The sequence below is a fragment of the Gossypium raimondii genome, chromosome 11 (assembly GCF_025698545.1).
Source record: "Gossypium raimondii isolate GPD5lz chromosome 11, ASM2569854v1, whole genome shotgun sequence".
Lineage (NCBI taxonomy): Eukaryota > Viridiplantae > Streptophyta > Magnoliopsida > Malvales > Malvaceae > Gossypium > Gossypium raimondii.
In genome coordinates, this window is record NC_068575.1 from 43,088,260 (window position 1) to 43,110,202 (window position 21,943).

The 21,943-nt window shown below is 32.8% G+C and overlaps 1 protein-coding gene and 1 pseudogene across 1 annotated transcript; both read left to right on the top strand.

Moving 5' to 3' along the window:
- The first annotated feature begins 277 nt into the window (after positions 1 to 277).
- On the top strand, positions 278 to 943 carry LOC105803782 (hypothetical protein). The gene has a single exon (XM_012636181.2). It carries the CDS (start codon positions 278 to 280, stop codon positions 941 to 943), a length of 666 nt encoding a protein of 221 aa, XP_012491635.2.
- A 5,038-nt stretch (positions 944 to 5,981) lies between these two features.
- Positions 5,982 to 7,463, top strand: LOC105801044 (toMV susceptible protein tm-1(GCR26)-like; annotated as a pseudogene).
- The last annotated feature ends 14,480 nt before the right edge of the window (positions 7,464 to 21,943 follow it).

Genomic DNA, 21,943 nt, shown 5'->3' on the forward strand with positions numbered 1-21,943 from the left:
CATCGGTCTATATAATAGCAATTACCCTACGATTGAAAAGAAGGAAAAACCTCAATGCTCTTACTCTGCAACTCCAAAACCGTACCCCCTCTCTCCATCCTTTTTCAAATCCGACATTTATTTTCCCGTGAAGTTAAAAACCAGTTTCCACAGAACCAAACGAAACTTTTGAAACTTTCCAAATTCCTATCGGTTTTTCACCGTTGAATGCCTCGGAAACGTTGCTGTTATGGATTCCTTTTATTTCCATAACGTGAAAACAGAGAAAGTTAAGGCGATGAGGAAATACAATCGTCTTCGAAGCATAGCAAAGGTGTTTCGTATTTTTGAAGTGCTTTCGGCTTTGCTGTTTTTGGCGTGGACTGCCGAGCGCGTGCCTTTTGCCGTCAAAATCTCCGGCGAGTTTGTATTGAAACTCGGCGGCATCATCGCCAGTCCGTTCTTTGTTTTCCTCATCTGTAACGTCATCATCATCACTCTAATTGCTAAGTCCGGTATCTTCTCCGCCGTTCGCAATGCCGATTCCAAAGTCTGCGAGGAAATCATCAAGACCGCAGACACTCACTCCAAATCGGTGTCTCAAGAAGAGATTGTGTATCAAGATAAGGAGATCATCTCTGAAGTGAACACATCTACTCGCGAGTGCGAAGACATGGAACCAGAACCGGAGCCAGAGTCAGACTCTGACTTTGAAGCCGATAATCCGAGAGTGTATAGGAGAAGTAAATCGGAGAAGTTGGAAAGGGAGAAAGTGAAAAAGGAACTACGACGATCGGAGAGCGAGAAGAAGTGCCGAAAAATTGAAAACATGGACGAAAAATTATTTCCTGAAGACGATTTGAGCAATGAAGAGTTTCAACGAGCGATCGAAGACTTTATTGCTAAACAGTTGAGGTTTCGCCGAGAAGAGTCTCTGTCTATTGTTCTTCATAGCCAAGCTTGAAAAATAGAGTTTTCTTTTTAGAAAAGTTTAACCACCAAAAATAGGAAAATGGCTATTTACTGGACTGTTTTCCTTTTTATCTGTTAAAAAAAACGCTAATAGCCTGGTTATGGTATGCTGTACAGTGGTACAACGAGAATGGAGGAACTGGTAACTACCATCATTTTTGTTAACAAATACGAGTAAGTGTTTTTTCCATTTTTTTTGTTTCTTTTATTTCTAGTACTTAATATATAAATAAATGTGTGTTTAAAAATAATATGAATATATATAATTTGAAAATAATTAATTATAATAATATATGAAATATGTTTAATATTAAAATAAAAAGTAAGTGGTGACACTAATTCAATGAACACCATTATTAATAAGAAATTCTATCATCCATACGTGCATGTGAAAATCACGAATTTAAAATGTGTTTAAGAATATCATACAATGAGTAATGGAGCGTATGATTTGAAACTAATTTATCATAATAACATATGAAATATATACGATATTAAAATAAAATTAGATTAAATTATAAGTAAAATGAAATTCAAACACATAAATACACCATATTAACAATATTAAATGCACTACAATTGTTTACTATGGTGTAGTCATCAACTGTGAGTTAGTGTCGAGTTAATTTGTGACACTAACTCAATCGGTAATATTATCTATATACACATGTTGAGAGAAAACATTTTATGTTAAAAGTTAATTTTTAAAAGTTTACTTAAGTATTATTATTGGTACAATGGTAAAAACTTGTTTGTAAATCTATTAAACACAGGTTCAAACTCTCTGGATATGTTAATTTTAATTTTTTATTTAAAAACTATATAAAATGTGAAAAGATCACTTTAATAATTCAAATTGCATGGAATTAAATTAAACACTTATAATCTCTCTCAGTTTTGAATAAGAGGATAAATGTGTTTTAACATGCTTGAACTCATATTTTTTGCACTAGTAACAATGTGAATACCAACTGAGTTATCTATTTTTAATTTTAAAATAACAATGTTAATTACCAGCTCAATTGATTGAGGTATCGATTTGGTATAAAAGATTAGACCATTTAACTTGTGAATCAATATGAATTAGATCAAAAATCAATTGAATCAATTAAATTAATTTATCTAATGTTCAATAATTTTAATAATTTATTTAATTAAATCATCACGAATTCAATTCTATTGGTAAATCCAAAACAATCATAGACCATAAAAGCTTATGGTTATCTTCTCCAACCCCTTATTCATATTAACTTAATTAATTATTTCAGGAGAAGAAAAAAATTAGGTTTAAGACTTTTTGAAAAGATAGCTCCGAAGGGGCCACAAAATCTATTTGATTTAGGGATAATGATGTGGTGCATAGTGATGTTTGCCTTTTTCCCCATAATTTAATTGGAGGCTTTAATCACTGTAAGAGATGGCATTCTATTCCCCAATTTATTCCTGAAAGTGACTATCACCAATTTTGAGAATCAATTCCATTTTTCCTCTCCTTTCTTTCAATGCCTAAAGTTCAGAGCTGTTGATCCAGATAATGTAGATCAATGTAGTTATTTGTTTCTTCACGCTATGTTAATGAGGTTTTAGTACAGTTGACAACAGAAGAGGTTTAAGTTTGAATTTCATCATCCACAAGTTCTTAGTCCCCCATATGTTACGGGTTTTGTCTGGTTCTGTTTAATTCTTCTTCGTCTGCTATGCTGATTGAATTCTATATCGTAATTGATCAGACATATATTTAAAAACTGCACAATTTTTGCTTTGCTTGCTAAAAACATGGCACACATCTGAAACCACCCTGAGAAAATTTTCTACAAATGTATGTTTCCCAAAATATACACTTTTGCAGGAAAAGAAATTCAAGTTTGAGCATCAAATTCAAAGCATCATCAGCTGCCTCATCACCCAAAAATCAGAACAAATTTCAAAGGGTGCTTGAATACCCCATAGCAAGCAATCATGAGCTAACAACTGCAGGGGAGCTTGAGACAAAATATCCTTACAGATAGCTTTATGTAGTTCAATTGTCCAAAAGCTTGGAAGCTTGAACACAATATGTCTTCAATTCTCCAACTCTGTCTTTGTTGTAGTTGACAAGAAACCAATTACAGTATCCTTAAAAAGGAGATTGTGCCCACACCATGTCTCATGCCATATGTATCCTTTTTTCAATTCAATAAAAAAAAAATAAACATCGCTTTCCAGATACTCTGAAATCAAGGAAAATTTATAGAGCAATGCATATAATAGTAAGATTATGGGTTCAAATTTCTGCAATTCCCTATACGTAACCAAAGCATGCGTGCCATTGGAGCTTTATGCAGGTGTTGCAAAGCAATTAAATGATTAGTATAAAAGAACAGAGAAATTTATACGCATTTTGTAATGGTTGGTGATAAAGGTTAGGTAAGTTGGATCTTGTCTGTATTTGCTTGTAACATTTCCTATAGTCTTTGATAAAATCATATTAATTTAAGTGCTCATTTTCTGTAAAGTAAAAAATCTGCAGTCAAAATCAATGGATATCATCCATGTGGGTGCAAATGGATTCAAATTTGTATTAAATTTATTTGAATAATCCAAAAATTAATATCTGCATTTGCTCTGAATCCATTTCATATAATAATTCAATTATTATTGGAATATCTGAAAATACAATAGCTAATACATCACATTCAAGTATCCATTCCAGGCATTAATTTGATGGGTAAATTGGGTAAGAGAAGATATAGCTCCGTTGTTGCCAAATCATGTTGTTCTACCATTAGCTCTCCTAAGAGCTCCTCCCAAGAATCATGCAATTATTCTCTCTGCCAGCCTTTAATAATTCAGCGATTAATTTCGTTATTTGTACATTAATACCTAAAGTTAATATTATTTATATTTGTTTTATATATTTATTATTCTCTTTAATACCTAAATTTATTTATTTATTTGTTTGCTCATTATTCTGTTATCCTTTAAATGTTTAAATGTAATCTTATTTTATTTATTTATTGGTTCTTTTGCTCTTTAAATGCTTCAATTTAATGTTATTTGTTTCATCTATTCATCAACCTATTATCCCTTTCTTTTAAATATGTTGTGATTTTCTTTTCATTGCCGTTTTCACTTTACTACTACCATGGTATTTATCCATTTACTCCTTATTTACTATTCTAATATAAATGTCCTATCCACATCACTTTATCATCATTATACCACTTATTATATTTAAATCTTTATCTATTTTTGAATTATGCCCGGATAAGTAAAATGCATATCGCTTCAACTGTTATGTTCGTTTTTTCCGCGCGATGCATAAAAAAGGGTTTTGGAATTAGAAAAGTCGTGTTCCTAACTTACGGAATATGGTTCCCTTCTAAAACTATTTCAAAGTAAATAAAAATAAAAATTTTAGTGCTTATTCTCGTTTACGAGGGTTTAAGGCATTGCGTCTTAACTTACGGGACATGATATCCTTTCTTCTCGACTAACTTGAAATAAGTCATTTTTCATAAAAATTAATTTAGTGATGTTTTAATAAAAGATCGTATTTTTAATCTCTTCAAATTTTTAATTTTCGGCATTTAAGGCTTTAATTAATCAACTATGTACCAATTTCAGGCGTTGCGAGGCTGATAATCTTTCCTCGCGCATAACCGACTCTCGAACCCGTTTCGTGAATTTTGTAGACGAAAAATCTTTGTTTTAGTAAAGCAAACCGTTTATTAAAGCGACCAATTTACGAGGTGACCCGATCACACATCATAAAAAAGGGATTGGTGGCGACTCCTATTTTTCGTTTTTTAAAATAAAAGTCGATAAAGAATAGTTTCGACACGGACCATATACAACTTGTCATATTTGTTAGCATATTAATAACCTTTTATCTTTCTTTGAGGATTTTAAATAATAATATATCAGATTGCGATTGCCTTTTTAATTAATGGAGTTTTTCAAACAAACCAGGGTTGTTTCCAAGTGTTTTAGCATGATCTAGTTATCATATTTAAAGAGACCTTTTTACGTAAGTTCAGATGTTATTTCAAACCTTATTAAAGATCAATTGAAGTATAATTTTGATGGGTGTCTTTTGATCATACTATCTAGGGAAGTACTAGTCTACGATTCCCTATTTTAAAGAAGTTTATTTGTTTATGTACGAATTAAGAGAGTACTTATTTGTTTCATTAAGATGAACTTGTTGTAAGTGCAAAGTACTAGGTAAATAAACAATTGTCATGTATAGGAGTAAGGTTTAACTTTATGAGTGAGTTGAACTTAAATCACTACTACTTATATTATTGAATCTTAGTGGATTACTTTTTAGACAAGACTCTCACGATAAATAAAGCGGTTCGAGTTACGTAATGAACTCTCGTGCACATTTTTATTACTTTACTCTTTTAATTATTTTTGTCTTGTAACTAGCAACAAAACAGTAACAAACAAAAATTAATGCAATTGTTTATGTTATATGAAAAGTGATCTTAAAATCAAGAAACATTTATGTTATATGTCAAACAATTTGAAGATTGTGAAGTAGAAACAATAAAAATATTCATTTCGACCCTTATAAAATTTTTTTATTTTAATCCATTTTGAACTAAATTATGATTAAAAAATAAATTTCTCAAAAAAAATAAAATATGATGAAATATGATCCAATTTATTTCTATTAAAATCCAGTTGCAGAAAAAGAATTCAGATTTAAAATCGTTGAAGAGTTAGGTAACCTGTCAGACTTAGTAAACCCAACCCGCCCAGTGTTATTGTTTCAAGCCAGCTTAATTATAATTTAGTTCAAAATACGATTTAGATAATTATAAATATTTAAAAAAAAAAACTTATTTTGTAAAAAAACCTTAATGCGATTTAGATAATTATAAATATTTTTTAAATTTAAATTTAATAATAAAAATATTTTATTTTATTGTAAACAGTAAAAGGGGTTAATGGACCGGATCAACCCAACTCAAAAAAGGGCATGGCCTGAACTTGAGTACGGCCCATCCCTCCAATATACAGCTCTATCTAATTTTGTAAAGATGTGGCCTGAACTTCTTCTATGCTATTCTGAATCAGTTGGCCAAAACCCCATTGTGCTTCCAGATGATAGAGGTAAAGCTGTTGGTGTTATGAGCAAAGCCCTCCAACATTTTATTAAGAAAGCTCAGGCTGATGGTGTTGTTGCTGGAGCTTATTGGCCTTGGAGGCACTGGTGGCACATCTTTGTTATCAACACCTTTCAGGTCTCTCCCTCTTGGTGTGCCGAAAATCATCGTATCTACTATAGCTAGTGGCCAAATTGAACCTTACGTTAAAACATCAGATTTGGTATTGTTTCCATCAATCGTGGATATCTGTGTGATCAACAATGTTAGCAGAGTAGTGTTATCAAATGCTGGAGCTGCTTTCGCTGGTATGGTGATTGGAAGGCTTGAGAGGTTCCAAGAGTCTTGTAATGAAGGTAAAAAAGGAACAGTGGGTATAACCATGTATGGGGTCACAACACCGTGTGTTAATGTCGTGAATGAAAGGTTAAAAAAGGAGGGTTATGAAACCCTCATTTTCCATGCCACTGGTGTAGGTGGAAAGGCTATGGAATCACTGGTTAGAGAAGGGTATATACAGGTATATTATATATCTTTCTCTATCATTTATTTGCTTCCAAAAATCTTCATTGAAAATGTGAATTCTTTTCACATGTGTTAGGGAGTTTTGGACATTACAACTACAGAGGTTGCAGATTATGTAGTTGGGGGTGTGGTGCCTTGTGACAGCTCTTGTTTCGATGTTATTATAGAGAAGAAGATCCCTTTCGTCCTCAGTGTCAGAGCCTTAGATATGGTGACCTTTGGACTTAAACATACCGTACCTACTAATTTTCAGCAAAGGAATATTCACATCCACAATGCTCAGGTGATCATGATGAGTCTTTATACCACCTTTTTTAGCATTGTCCATGTTTGTTGTTGCCTAATGTGTTTTGTACGTGTTAATGATGGGTGATTGAAGATATCGCTCATGCGAACAACAGTCGACGAGAACAAAAAATTTGCAGGCTTTATAGCAGATAAACTGAACAATCTTCAACAAAGATCTGTGTTTGCCTGCCACAAATTAAAGGGTGTTTCAGCATTGGATGCTTCAGGAAAGCCCTTCTATGATCCTGAGGCTACTGGTACTCTTTTAAATGAACTACAGAGACTGATTCAGATAAACGAAGATAGACAGGGGACTAAATTGTGGTTCATTATATATATCATGCATGTTGTTGCATCACAATTTTTCCTTATGAAGCTAGAAAATTGTGTCTACTTATAGGTAAAGATGTATCCTTATCATATCAATGACCCTGAGTTTGCGAACGCATTGGTCGACTCGTTTATGGCGATCTGTTCGTAGAATCATAGATAAGGATCATGACCTTTTGAGCTGTCGGGGTTATGAACCGCGATTCATGGCCTTTTCCATCTGCGTTTTGTAAATATGCAGTATATTGCATCAAGGGTTACTTGTCTGATTAAGTGTTTGAAGTTGGTATGAGTTTGATAAACAACTAAACAAGGGGCTAAGCACAGAGTTTACAAATACTGAGAAGGCTCTAATGTAAAAAACAAAAACAAAAAGTTTACAAATGACTTAATCCATCCCTCTCTCAATTAGTATATATTCTCGGAGAGGATTATACAAAAATGTATGCAAGTGTGAAATTATTTGAATTTTACACTAATATTAGTGTATAATTAAGGGTTAATATACATGGAGGTACTTGAATTTAATAATTTATACCCATTTAGCATCTAAATTTTTCTTTTGGACTTAACTGAAACCGTAACTCATCTTGGTATTTGTTTAGGTATCTCACCCACAAAGTTTATTTTAACTAATAAAATTAAAAGAGATAAATGATTTTTCTTTTTTAATACACATGGCACCAATATGATTCGTTTTCTAATATACTTGAGACTAAAAAATTATTTATAACTTTTAAAAATTTAAAAAATATTTGAATTTGCTTAATCTCATTTCGGCTCTATTAAATAGTAAAACTAATAATTATAATCACAATAAAATATATTTATAATTTATAAAAATTAAAATTATTTGAATCCGATTATGCTGATTTAAAAGAAAATTTTGAGAAGATTTAAGGGGGGGCAAAAACGTGCTTTTAGGATGTAATTTTTGAAAAAGCCTTTAAAATAATATGCTTTTACTTAATTTAGTATTTCATTTGGTTTGTTGGTAAAATATATGAATGATTTTTTTTGGGTGACTTGAGTTAAAATCTTTCCTCCAACCACTTTTATTCTAATTTTAAGGGCAAATCCCTTAATTGGCCACTCGCTTTCATTTTACTCAATTAAGAGTTAAATCCTTAATGCCAAATCATGTCCATGTAATGTTTATACTTTCATTTCTGTCACCCGTTTTTATTTTGGTCACCGAAAAAGATCTTTTTTAATATCTTGATCCGGGTTAAAAAATTAAAGATTAAAGTGAAAGAGTGGTAAAAACTAAAATAATGTATTAAAAATTTGTCAAATTGTATTTGTTTACCCCATTGTCGAAAATTCTAAATTCTTTTTTTTCAATCCTAAAATTTTAAATTGCAAAACATCAAACTCAATTAAATAAATTGTTGAAATTTTTATTAATGTCAACTGATTTGTTACTATAATATTGAAATTAATTAATTTAATCTCCTTCTAAATTTTAAATTTTTATTTTATGTTTCCAAATTATACTCAAATAGCTCATACTAATAATTGTCAATGAAACTTAAATTTCTTTTCATTATATAATCTCGAATCCTCCTGCTAAGCCAAAAACAAAGATGAATTATTGTAATTAATTAAATTCATTGTGTGCTATTTGTTTGGGTAAAGAAGTGAAGAAAATAATTCTAGGTTTTATTTGGTATGGAAAATAAAGTTAATTAATTAATTTAATTAATTGCAATGATTTTTTTTTCTATTTGCTTTTAGCTTATTTTGAAAGAGTTAAGATCATATATCTCAACGATAAGTAGAAGAACATACCTTAGATCTAGGTCAATCTAGCGGCCAGTGTCGGAGATTGGAGAAGAAAATTGTTTGGATTTTGATTCACAGATTCGTGATGTTCAAAGTTGTTTCCTGAAGAAAAAAAAAAGATGAATTGTAGAAGAGAATGAAAATGAGAGCTTTTGATTGGTGCAAGTGGTGAGGACAAAGAAGGCCATATGGTAGCTATTTTAACAACCTGTTGACTTAAATAAAAACTCTCGAATAATTCAATCGTTTTGTAATTTTTTAAAGTCAAACAACCAAAACGTAAATTTACTAATAATTTAATAACTTTAGGTATGGTTTACCTTTTTATTAATAATTCACAATGTCCCTCATTGCTTCCCAAATGATTTATTACGATTAAATACCAATGAAAGCCATTCCTTATTCTATTTTTAATGATAGTGAAGATAACCTCATTTGGAATTGCTCCTCGTCCTCTTCAATCCACCCATCTACTTACGTACCTTTGGATTTCTCGATTCAAATGGTCACCAAACTCAGCTTAAATGGGATTGGATGCAAAAACTTCCCATTCCTCCCAAGCCTTCCCTCTTATGTATGGGAACACATGCATTAAATAGTGTTGGAGGGTTTTTTATCTACTCATTTCACGTACCGTTTGTCGAAACCATTTTTTTGAAAAATAAAAAATTTAGGTTGTCGACTTTAAAAAATGAATATTGGGAGTCGCCACCAATCTTTTATTAAAGTGTGATTGGATCACCTAAAAAAACGGCTTTGGTCTACGAGTTTTAGAAACACGGATCCGGGAGTCAGTTACGTTCAAGGAAGGATTAGCACCCTCGTAACGCCCAAAAATTGGTACCTAGTTAATTAATTAATGTCTTAATGTCGAAAATTTGAAAAATATAATCCTTAGCAAAAACTCTTAAACGTTACGTATTAAGACCCTTATCATTTCAGAGAAAGAAAATGCCACACCCAATGCGTTAGGGCACGACATTCTAATTTCCTCAAAAATGAATTAGGTCAGAATACTTGTGTAATGAAAATTTAAAAGAATGTCCATTTATTCAAGATTTAAGAAATCGCGGCCCAATACGTTAGGGCACAGTTCCTCCAAAATCCCAAACTCGGAATATTTCATTTATTATTTTTTAGAAAAAATCTTCATTTCGAGAAATCAATGCGTCACATCCAATACGTTAGGACACAACGTGTTGAATTCCCAATAACGAGTTCTTATTTTTTTGATTAAAGAGAAATGCTCGATTGTTAGATTTAACGAAGAAAATCGGAACCCAATACGTTAGAGCTCAATTTCCTTGAAAATCCTAAATACAAGCATTATCTCAATTTTGAAATTTTGAAATCGAGTGAAAAATGATGTGATGCTACATTAAATATACAATGCAATAATAAATATTACGATGGCATAGAAATAATATGAATAAATGAATAAAAAAATCGATAACAATAATCCATGACATGCAAAATATTAAATGTAAACTCAATTATATAACGAAAGGAAGAAAGCCAACCAAATAAATGAAGAAAAGAATATATATAATATGAACATAGAAATTATGAAGATTAAAATATGCATATGATTTACAAATAAATTTTTGGGTTATGGAGCGTATATATATATATATGCAATACATAATATTTATGAATATAAAGAAAAATAGATAAATATATATAGAATATAAAATAGGTATTTAAAAATATATATATTTGAGCCCTTTTAAAAAAAGAATAAATATCCATATGGATATAAACAAAACATTTGTTAAAATATATATACACATGTACATATAAAAATAATGATAATAATAATTACATTATAGAAAATATACATATATATAGGAAGATAAATGGATACATAAAAGTATATATATATATATATATAAATATTAAATAATAATTACAATATTAAAAATAAATATACATACATATAAAATATTTGTTTTAAAAAAATAAATAAATAAATAAATAAAAACAACAAATATATATAAATAAAAACTAATTAAAAAAATAAAAGAAATAATTACATTATGGAAGTTAATTAATTTTAAAAAGAGAAAAAAAAACTAAATTGAACTGAATATGAAAAATCTGGGGGAAAATCTACAAATAAATAAAACTCAAAGGATTAAATTGAACACGCGAATTACATAGAGGGGCTGGAAGGGAAATTTTCTCCTCTCCTCTAAAACGGCGTCGTTCCAGCGGGGCTAAATTGAAATTGAAAGCAAATTAAAGGGCTAATTCTAAAAAGATAAGAAAAACTAATTGTAAAACATTAAAAATGTGCGAATAACCCATAGGGCTCGAATGGGAAAATATCTCCATCCTTTGAAACGCGTCACTTTATTAGGGCTAAATAAAATAAATAAATAAAATTCGCAGCAGTATCACCTTCTCCCTTTTTTAAAATCGTAAATAAGTAAAAAAATAATCGAAAAAGAAAAAAAAACAGTAAGCCACCTTTAAAAAACTGCCAATCGTTCTCCCTTTTTTTATTGATTCCCTCTTTTCCTCCTTTATAATTAAGGGAAAGGCCTCTATTTATACTTGAGCCTCCCCAAATCCAACGGTACAGATCAATTACATCAACGGCTAAGATTAAAGGATATCTACAAATAAAATCTCTAAGATTACAAAATCATATCTTCTAAGATTACATATCATATCTAAGATTGCATTTATCATATCTAAGAATGCATATCATATCTAAGATTGCATATCCTCGAAGATTATGTTTCCATATGTGAGCCCGGGCTAAAATTGAGTATTACAGCTGCCCCTCTTTGCTCGTTGTCGTGTAACAGGAACGGAGCAAAGACTTTAGAAATGGCCAATTTTTGCCCGGTCACGCTGGATCTTAGTACTCTTCTTTTTCAAGCAGCCATATCCATCTTGCTGCATCTTCAGAGGTATAGGAATTGATGTCTCAATCCACTCCACCGCAATGTCGGAGAGATAGGATTGGTGACTCGTAACTTTTAATCTACTTAACTGTAATTTCAGAGAGATAAAATCCATCACTCTAATCCACTCCACTACAACTTAGGGAGACAGGATTTGTTTATTTAGTATGCCCCACTACAATTTCAGGGGAATAAGACTTGCTTTCTTGAGTCTGCTCCACTGCAACTTCAGGGAGATAAGACTCGATGTGATCTACTCTACTACAACTTCAGAGAGATAAGAACTGTGGTTTTAATCTGCTCCACTGCAACTTCAGGGAGACAGGATTTGTTTATTTAGTATGCCCCACTGCAACTTCAGGGAGATAAGATTCGCCATCTTCAGTCTGCCTCACTAGAACTTCAGGAGGATAAAACTTGATTACTTAGTCTACTCCACTGCAACTTCAGGGAGATAATACTAGATGCGATCTGCTCTCTGCAACTTCAGAGAGATAAGATCTAAGGTTTTGATCCACTCCACTGCAACTTCAGGAAGATAGGATTATCGGCTTTAACCTGCTCCACTGCAACTTCAGGGAGATAAGATTTGTCATCTTCAGTCTGCCTCACTGCAACTTCAAGAAGATAAGACTTGATGCGATCTGCTCTCTGCAACTTCAGAGAGATAAGATCCAAGGTTTTAATCCACTCCACTGCAACTTTAGGAAGATAAGATTATCGGCTTTAACATGCTCCACTGCAACTTCAGGGAGACAAGATTTGCCATCTTCAATCTGCCTCACTGCAACTTCAGGAGGATAAGACTTGCTTGCTTAGTCTGCTCCATTGCAACTTCAGGGAGATAAGACTAGATGCGATCTGCTCTCTGTAACTTCAGAGAGATAAGATCTGTGATTTTAATCTGTTCCACTGCAACTTCAGGGAGATAGGATTGTCGGCTTTAATCTGCTCCACTGCAACCTCAGGGAGATAAGATTTGCCATCTTCAGTCTGCCTCACTGCAACTTCAGGGAGATAAGACTAGATACGATCTGCTCTCTGCAACTTCAGAGAGATAAGATCTAAAGTTTTAATCTGCTCCACTGCAACTTCAGAGAGACAAGGCTTGGTGGCTTAAATCTGCTTCCCACTATCTTGGAAAGATATGATTTGTCGTTTCGATCCGCTCCCTTCTTTGCTTAGGAGATAAGATCTACAATTTTCAACCTACTCATTGCCGCTCGGGAGACAAGGCTTGGTGGCTTAAATCTGCTTCCCACTATCTTGGAAAGATAAGATTTGTCGTCTTCAATCTTTTCCACTACTACTTAGGGAGATAAGATCTACAATCTTCAACCTACTCCGCTGCTGCTCAGGGAGACAAGGCTTGGTGGCTTAAATCTGCTTCCCACTATCTTGGAAAGATAAGATTTGTTGTTTTCAATCTTCTCCACTACTGCTTAGGGAGATAAGATCTACAATCTTCAACCTACTCCGCTACTGCTCAGGGAGACAAGGCTTGGTAGCTTAAATCTGCTTCCCACTATCTTGGAAAGATAAGATTTGCCGTTCTCGATCTACTCAACTATTGCTTAGGGAGATAAGATCTACGATCCTCAACCTACTCCGCTGTTGCTCAGGGAGACAAGGCTTAGTGTTTTACCGGTTTGTTCTCTGGGGAACATGACCTGTATAATTCATTTTATGAACCTAATCATGCCTAGTGATTAGGATGTCATGATCAGAATGAGTCAAATACTCCTAACTAGGTATGTATGAATGATGTTTGCATGAATGAAGAATGTCAATTTTTTTACAGCGATCTTTCTTTATCGCTTAAGTTATCATTGCTCGACATTTATTAAGGTTTTATTACTAACGCGCCATAACGCCTTCGCTCAGCTGGCATTTCCATTTAGTTAGATTGCCCCTACTGTAAACTTCAAAGTTCAATCCACTAGGACGTAAAAATTTGTACCATCATTCTCCCACTGCAACCCGAGGGTAAAAATATATGGCTTTTTCTCCATCCACTCCTATCACAATTCAAGGATACAGAATGTGAAATTCTTTGGTCCTTTACACCATGCCTAAGGTGTTGCACCAAAGGCTCATGTGCAAAAGAAGGTTTTTTTCTTCGAGAAAACCTCTTCCTATTGCCTAGTGATCATTGCTCGCTTATTTATTTTAGCTTTGTCACCAACTTGACATCTTATCATTTGGTTCAACCAATGTTTTTGACAACAAAATCCAAAGAGAAAGTCCTAGTTTAGACTCTTCCTTTTCAGATTTCCAACCTTTAAACCTGGTGCGTTTTAAATAATAGTCATGTTTCAGGCTCCTGTATTATTTAGAAACTTATAGAGTAATATGCAAAACTTCCCTTGTGAAAGTTTTATTAGTCCATTAATCATTATTCTAATGCAACATGATTGCGAAAAAGGTCATAACAATGTATAAGGATAAAGTTAGCTCTGAGCATAGCTCGAAAGGAATAAATTATCAAAAATAGTAAAGGAGGATAAAGAAATTGATTGGGAATACGTATCTTGGAAAAGAATGAAGTATTCTAAGAACAACAAATTCAAAATAAATAGTATCGAGACGAGGTGCCCCAGATATCGCAGCTTGAACTTCTCTGTACAAACTTTCTGAAGACCCTTCTGAGTTTGACATGTGTTTGAGAGATCTACAGTACTCTGTCGATGCCTCAAAATGTTGCCTACTCTTTCCTGATAATTCAGGTATAGCAAGATCGCCACATGCCCCAATCTGGTTAAAATTTGAGTTGCTCTAATCACTTCGTGCCTCATTCCGATCAATATTTGAGCCGCCCTTTTCGGGTTTTCAACTCAAATCCCCTTTGGTCTCAAGGTGCCTTTCACGGGTTTTCACTTTGGCCTCTCCATTTTCCTTTTCTTTTTCTTTTTATCACTTTTTCTTCTTTTTTTTCTCTTTTTTTTTATAATTTGATTTTGACCCCTTTTTTTTGAATCTGAACTCATAGGATTAGGCAAGTCCTCGTTATCCCTTTCGATTAGAACCAAATTTCTTTCATAGAGCTTTTTGGGGCGAAATTTAACTATGACGAAAACTTTAGATCTTCCCATTTAATTAAGATGAAATCCAACAACGGAGAAATGGCAACTTGACTTCGACGGGCTAAACCATGATGAGCCAAAGAAAAAGGTATTGTCCCGGTAAAGAATCCTAAATGCATCGTTCATAATGTTAATCTTGAACATACCGTAAATTTTTGATATCGTATTGTTGTTCAGATTACAATGTCAGTGCTTACCCAAGCATATCCTGATATGACCATACGAAGACATCTTTGAACTCTTTGAAGTAACTCAATAAGGTTCTGCTTCATTTCTTCAATTATGCACGTTCCCTTAAGGTCACAATCTCCATTGTCTCCTCATGAGGTAAGATTTCATTCATGTTCTACCATCCTCAACAAGTCTGAAAATAGGCTACAATCTATGTCATCTTTAAAGTCATGAGATCCCTCTAAACATAGATCCCACTCAAAAGGAACTTCTGAGTCCGTAACAGCATCACTCATGTCATTGATATTTGGGGACCCATAGTAGGTAACAAAGAAAATACAAAAGAATGTATGAATAATCATTTGTACAATTATGAATGAAATAAAAGAATAATATGGAAGAAGATTCAAAAGAACGAAAGTATAATTATTCGAAAAGAATGAAAGAATATTGGCTTAAAAAAATAAATGCAAAGATGTATTTTATTAGAATAACGATATTCAGACATGTGTCTATTTCATAAAGGAATTCTTATTGCCTCTAGGCTGAAGGCAACAAGTGTGTTTTGAACATTACTCTGAGTAATCTCTAAATACTACAAGGGTTTCTTCTGCAGCCTAATTATTTAGAACACTCCCAAGTTTATAAGGGCGAAAATCTGACAAGGTCCCTTCTTCAGTTGTTTCATCGTGAACACTTCTCGACACCCCTTCATATATTGCATTCAATCATGACTGGATACTAGATGAGCCATCCATCTTGACAATACCCATGTTGCTGAATTTTTCAACTAGCTTTTTGAAGGTAATGCAATTCTCTATAGAGTGTCCCGTAATTCCCGCATGATAATCGCATTGTGCACTTGCGTCGTACCATTTGGGATATGGAGGCTGTGGAGGTTTCACATGTAAAGGTGAAACAACATGCGCATCGAATAAGCTTTGATACAGCTCCTTGTATGACATTGGAATTGGCATGAACTGGAGTTTTTCAGTACCTTGCTTCACATATGATTCTTGTCTTGATGAACCCTGCTGATTAGTAATCGATTTACTGTACGTGTTCACGCTGTTCACCTCATTTTCTTTTTCTTTTGAGGCTTGCCTTCTGTTATTTCCTCCAGCATCAATCTTTCCGCTCCTTATGGCGCTTTCAATCATTTCATCATTCATGATTATGTCAGAAAAGCTTTTTGTGGCACTCCCTAACATATGTGTGATGAACGGAGCTTTCAATGTATTTATGAATAGCATTGTCATTTCCCTTTCCAGGAGCGGTGGCTGAACTAGGACGACGACCTCCCTCCATCTCTGTGCGTACTGCCTAAAGCTTTCATTTGATTTCTTTTCCAAATTCTGCAAGGTGATTCTATCAGGAACCATATCTGTCGCATGACTGTATTGTTTTATGAATGCCTGCGCTAAATCCCTCCATGAACCAATCATGGTACGACTCAATTGATTGTACCATTTAGATGCTGCCCCTACGAGGCTATCCTGGAAACAATGTATCAGCAGCTGGTCATACCCAGTCATCCTCCTACAAAACATAGTTATATGAGCTTCGGGGCTACTAGTTCTATTGTACTTCTCAAACTCAGGCATTTTGAACTTGCAAGGGAGCACTAAATCAGGAACCAAGCTCAATTCTTTAGCATCAACCCCATAATAGCTTTTATTATTTTCCATCGCTCTAAATTTTTCTTCCAGCCATTTATACTTTTCTTCGAGCTGTTTTGGCAATTCACCATTCATTTTCTCCTTTCCAGCCGTTTCATCGAAGTTAGGGATAGCAGGATTAACAAGGTTAGCTCCGGGGTTAGAGCCTGATCTTTCCTGAAGATTCATTAGCGTTGCAGCGTCGTCCTGAAATTGCTGAGGATTAATGGTAACAGAGAACCTACGCGAGTATATCTCAACTTGCTAGGGGTAAAGTTTGGAGGATAGACAGGTCCCTCATTGTCTCCCTCTTCAACATTGAGCACAGAGCCTTTTCCTTTATCAGTTCCCTTGTTCAACCATTGAGTTAACTGAGCCATCATACTCCCTTGAGATTCCATCATTTTGTCTATCATTTTTTGCTGCACATTCATTTGCTGTTGAAGCTGCTCCTGCATTTCCTTTTGGAACTGTTCTAACCTTTCCATCTTTTGATCCATGTCCCTAGTTTTTGATCGAATACCGTAGCGGTGTGTGGTGGGTTGGTTGGTTTCCAGATTAACTAAGGAATGATTTATATCAATTAGAGTCTTTTAGTGGACTTTAATGCTATGATATCATGTAATGCGAATGCATGAAATGAATGCATAAAGAGACGTTGATTCTGATTCAATTCCATTTAGAGAACTTTACTAGAAAACAAATCTCTTTACATAAAATGAATATTTATACGGCCTTACCCTCATAGGCGAAGACATTCGATCCTCTTCTTCATTCGAGCGTTAAGATAAATCTCACGAACTTTTCAAAAATGACGTCTCTTCTATCTCCTTTTTACTCGATCCAGGCCGTAACTCATTACTCACTTATCCTCGTGATGCTCGTTGGCTTCTCTTTAAGAAAGTTCAGCGGCTCTCGAATAATCTTTGTCATCTTAAATCTTTGGGCAACGAGCCATAATCGTGTAGTCCTCCATTAAATTATCATCCTTCTCTTATCATGTGTTCTTGGACCATATTCGGACAACCATATTGTCATCCACTTTATCAAGAAACCCATTTCCTTATGACAAGCTCTCTATTTAGCAACTGAACATGAATCAACACCTCTTTTTTTTATGATGAAATGAAATGTCATGTCGTGCAATCAAAATAAAACACAAAAAGTCAGTATCATAAAATATAATCAAGAAATAGTAAAACAGCTAATCAAATATCTACAAGGGTTCAGTATAGTTCTACCTAAGGTGGATTCCTAAGGTTCATTATATGAGGTTTGGCTTTTAGAGCAAGGGTACCCAAACTAGCAGATTCCTCAATCCTCACCCATTATAGGCTTATATGGACCGAGTTTAGTTCAGGGGAATACATTTCCCTATAGCTGCACGGAGATGAAAATCTCACGAAGACATAAGTACGGATGTATCCCGGAAGCAATCCACTATCCTGCACGGAGGTGAAAACCTCACGAAGGACTAGTTTCTCGCTCCCACTTAAAGGGTAAAATCATTCAACTCATGTAATGTGTAGTGCAAACAATACTTAAATACATTAAGTAAGAAGATAATGAATGCAAAAAAAATATCATGAATTTAAAAAAAAATACTTTCTCGACTATAAGACAAAAATTAATCAACTTTGTGGCTCGACTCTCTTATTTTTTTTAAAAAAAAATCCCCAGTGGAGTCGCCAAGTTGTCGAAACCATTTTTTTGAAAAATAAAAAATTTAGATTGTCGAATTTAAAAAATGAAAATTGAGAGTCACCACCAATCTTTTATTAAAGTGTGATTGGATCACCTAAAAAAACGGCTTTGGTCTACGAGTTTTAGAAAAACAGATCTAGGAGTCAGTTACGTTCGAGGAAGGATTAGCACCCTCGTAACGCCCAAAAATTGGTACCTAGTTAATTAATTAATGTCTTAATGTCGAAAATTTGAAAATTATAATCCTTAGCAAAAACTCTTAAACGTTACGTATTAAGACCCTTATCATTTCAGAGAAAGAAAATGCCACACCCAATGCGTTAGGGCACGACATTCTAATTTCCTCAAAAATGAATTAGGTCAGAATACTTGTGTAATGAAAATTTAAAAGAATGTCCATTTATTCAAGATTTAAGAAATTGCGGCCCAATACGTTAGGGCACAGTTCCTCCAAAATCCCAAACTCGGAATATTTCCTTTATTATTTTTTAGAAAAAATCTTCATTTCGAGAAATCAATGCGTCACATCCAATACGTTAGGACACAACGTGTTGAATTCCCAATAACGAGTTCTTATTTTTTTGATTAAAGAGAAATGCTCGATTGTTAGATTTAACGAAGAAAATCGGAACCCAATACGTTAGGGCTCAATTTCCTTGAAAATCCTAAATACAAGCATTATCTCAATTTTGAAAATTTTGAAATCGAGTGAAAAATGATGTGATGCTACATTAAATATACAATGTAATAATAAATATTACGATGGCATAGAAATAATATGAATAAATGAATAAACAAAATCGATAACAATAATCCATGACATGCAAAATATTAAATGTAAACTCAATTATATAACGAAAGGAGGAAAGCCAACCAATAAATGAAGAAAAGAATATATATAATATGAACATAGAAATTATGAAGATTAAAATATGCATATGATTTACAAATAAATTTTTGGGTTATGGAACGTATATATATATATGCAATACATAATATTTATGAATATAAAGAAAATAGATAAACATATATAGAATATAAAATAGGTATTTAAAATATATATATTTGAGCCCTTTTAAAAAAGAATAAATATCCATATGGATATAAACAAAACATTTGTTAAAAATATATATACACATGTACATATAAAAATAATGATAATAATAATTACATTATAGAAAATATACATATATATAGGAAGATAAATGGATACATAAAAGTATATATATATATATATAAAAATATTAAATAATAATTACAATATTAAAAATAAATATACATACATATAAAAATATTTGTTTTAAAAAATAAATAAATAAATAAATAAAACAACAAATATATATAAATAAAACTAATTAAAAAATAAAAGAAATAATTACATTATGGAAGTTAATTAATTTTAAAAGAAAAAAAACTAAATTGAACTGAATATGAAAAACTGGGGAAAATCTACAAATAAATAAAACTCAAAGGATTAAATTGAACACGCGAATTACATAGAGGGTGGAAGGAAATTTTCTCCTCTCCTCTAAAGCAGCGTCGTTCAGTGAGGCTAAATTGAAATTGAAAGCAAATTAAAGGGCTAATTCTAAAAAGATAAGAAAAACTAATTGTAAAACATTAAAAATGTGCGAATAACCCATAGGGCTCGAATGGGAAAATATCTCCATCCTTTGAAACGCGTCACTTTATTAGGGCTAAATAAAATAAATAAATAAATAAAATTCGCAGCGGTATCACCTTCTCCCTTTTTTAAAATCGTAAATAAGTAAAAAAATAATCGAAAAAGAAAAAAACAGTAAGCCACCTTTAAAAAACTGCCAATCGTTCTCCCTTTTTTTATTGATTCCCTCTTTCCCTCCTTTACAATGAAGGGAGAGGCCTCTATTTATACTTGAGCCTCCCCAAATCTAACGGTACAGATAAATTACATCAACGGCTAAGATTAAAGGGTATCTACAAATAAAATCTCTAAGATTACAAAATCATATCTTCTAGGATTACATATCATATCTAAGATTGTATATATCATATCTAAGAATGCATATCATATCTAAGATTGCATATCCTCGAAGATTATGTTTCCATATGTGAGCCCGGGCTAAAATTGGGTATTACACCGTTAAAATGAATTTGTTTCTCTGCTTGTGCTATCATTTTGGGTCTTGTTTAAGTTTCGATTAAGTTGAATTTGGTCCATTTGAACATAGTATACTAGACAAAACAAAAACATAAACTGACTTGATTACTAAATCTCTCAATCGAATGCTTTGAGGTGGTTTGATAAGTATGAAAGTTTTTTTTATCTCTTGGTGATTAAAGTGTTATTTTTTTAGAGATGTACGTCAAATTTAATCAAGGGAGTATTTCAAGCAATTGGGAAACTTGTTTATGAAAGCTATTATGAGAAAAATACTGAAGATAATTAACGAATAAAATCAATCTTTAAAGGAGTGTTTCAAGCTTATCAAAACATTGCTTACTGATCACGTTGAATAGCCTATGAATAGGTTATTGATCGACACTATTCTTCAGTCGTGTGGGGTGTCTTTGACACGCCCTCATCTAGGGATTTGTTATGGAGAGATATTATATAATGTGAGATATTTGGGGAGAGTGATTTATACAATTAGAGTCGATATTGGGGTTGCAATTACTTTTTTGTGTAAGGGTAGATTGAGCTTTAAGCCAATAGGTGATCCAAACAATTGATGAATAAAATCATTCTTTGAGCGAGACTTTGTAGAGGTATGATTGGGGAATCCAAATTGCGTTAATAGATATCGCGTGTCGATTCTCTCTTTTCTTATCTCTTTGACTCGCTTGCACTTTGAACTGATTGTGCAAGCTCTCTAATTCTGCCTAGATTCAATTCCAATAGTAGTTAGAACGAAACTATGTTTCAAACTGTTATTAACCAAAATTTTCAGTACCACTAATAATCAGATTATCATAATTGATATGGAACCAAATGCGCGAACACTCTCGAAAAACTAGGGAAGTATAGCGTTCCTTACTTTTATCTTAAAATGTTTGAATTTTCTTTACCCAAATTAGAAAAAATTAGTGAAAGGAAAATAAAAGGAAAACTAAAATGTAAACTATCTTTCTTTCTTTTCTTTTTTTTTTACATATTTTATTATTTTATAAAAATCTAATTATAAAAATCAATTCATTTTCCTTTCCTGCTTAGTAAAACAAAAAAATTAAAATTGTTTCTTTTATCATCTTTTATTTTACTAATTTTAATTATTTCCTTTTCTTAACTTTCTTCTATTTCTATTTCACTTTTCAATTTCTTTTCCTTTCTTAGGGCCAGTTCTTTATTACTTTTGAGAAGTGCTTTTGATAAATTTGAGTGTTTGGCATTGCTGTCAAAAAGTGCTTTTGAAGAATAAAATGTCCATTTTAGACATGAGATTATAAAGTAACAATATGTA

Excerpts from the sequence above, each read along its gene's own strand:
- LOC105803782 (XM_012636181.2), top strand. The coding sequence starts at position 278 with ATGAGGAAATACAATCGTCTTCGAAGCATAGCAAAGGTGTTTCGTATT.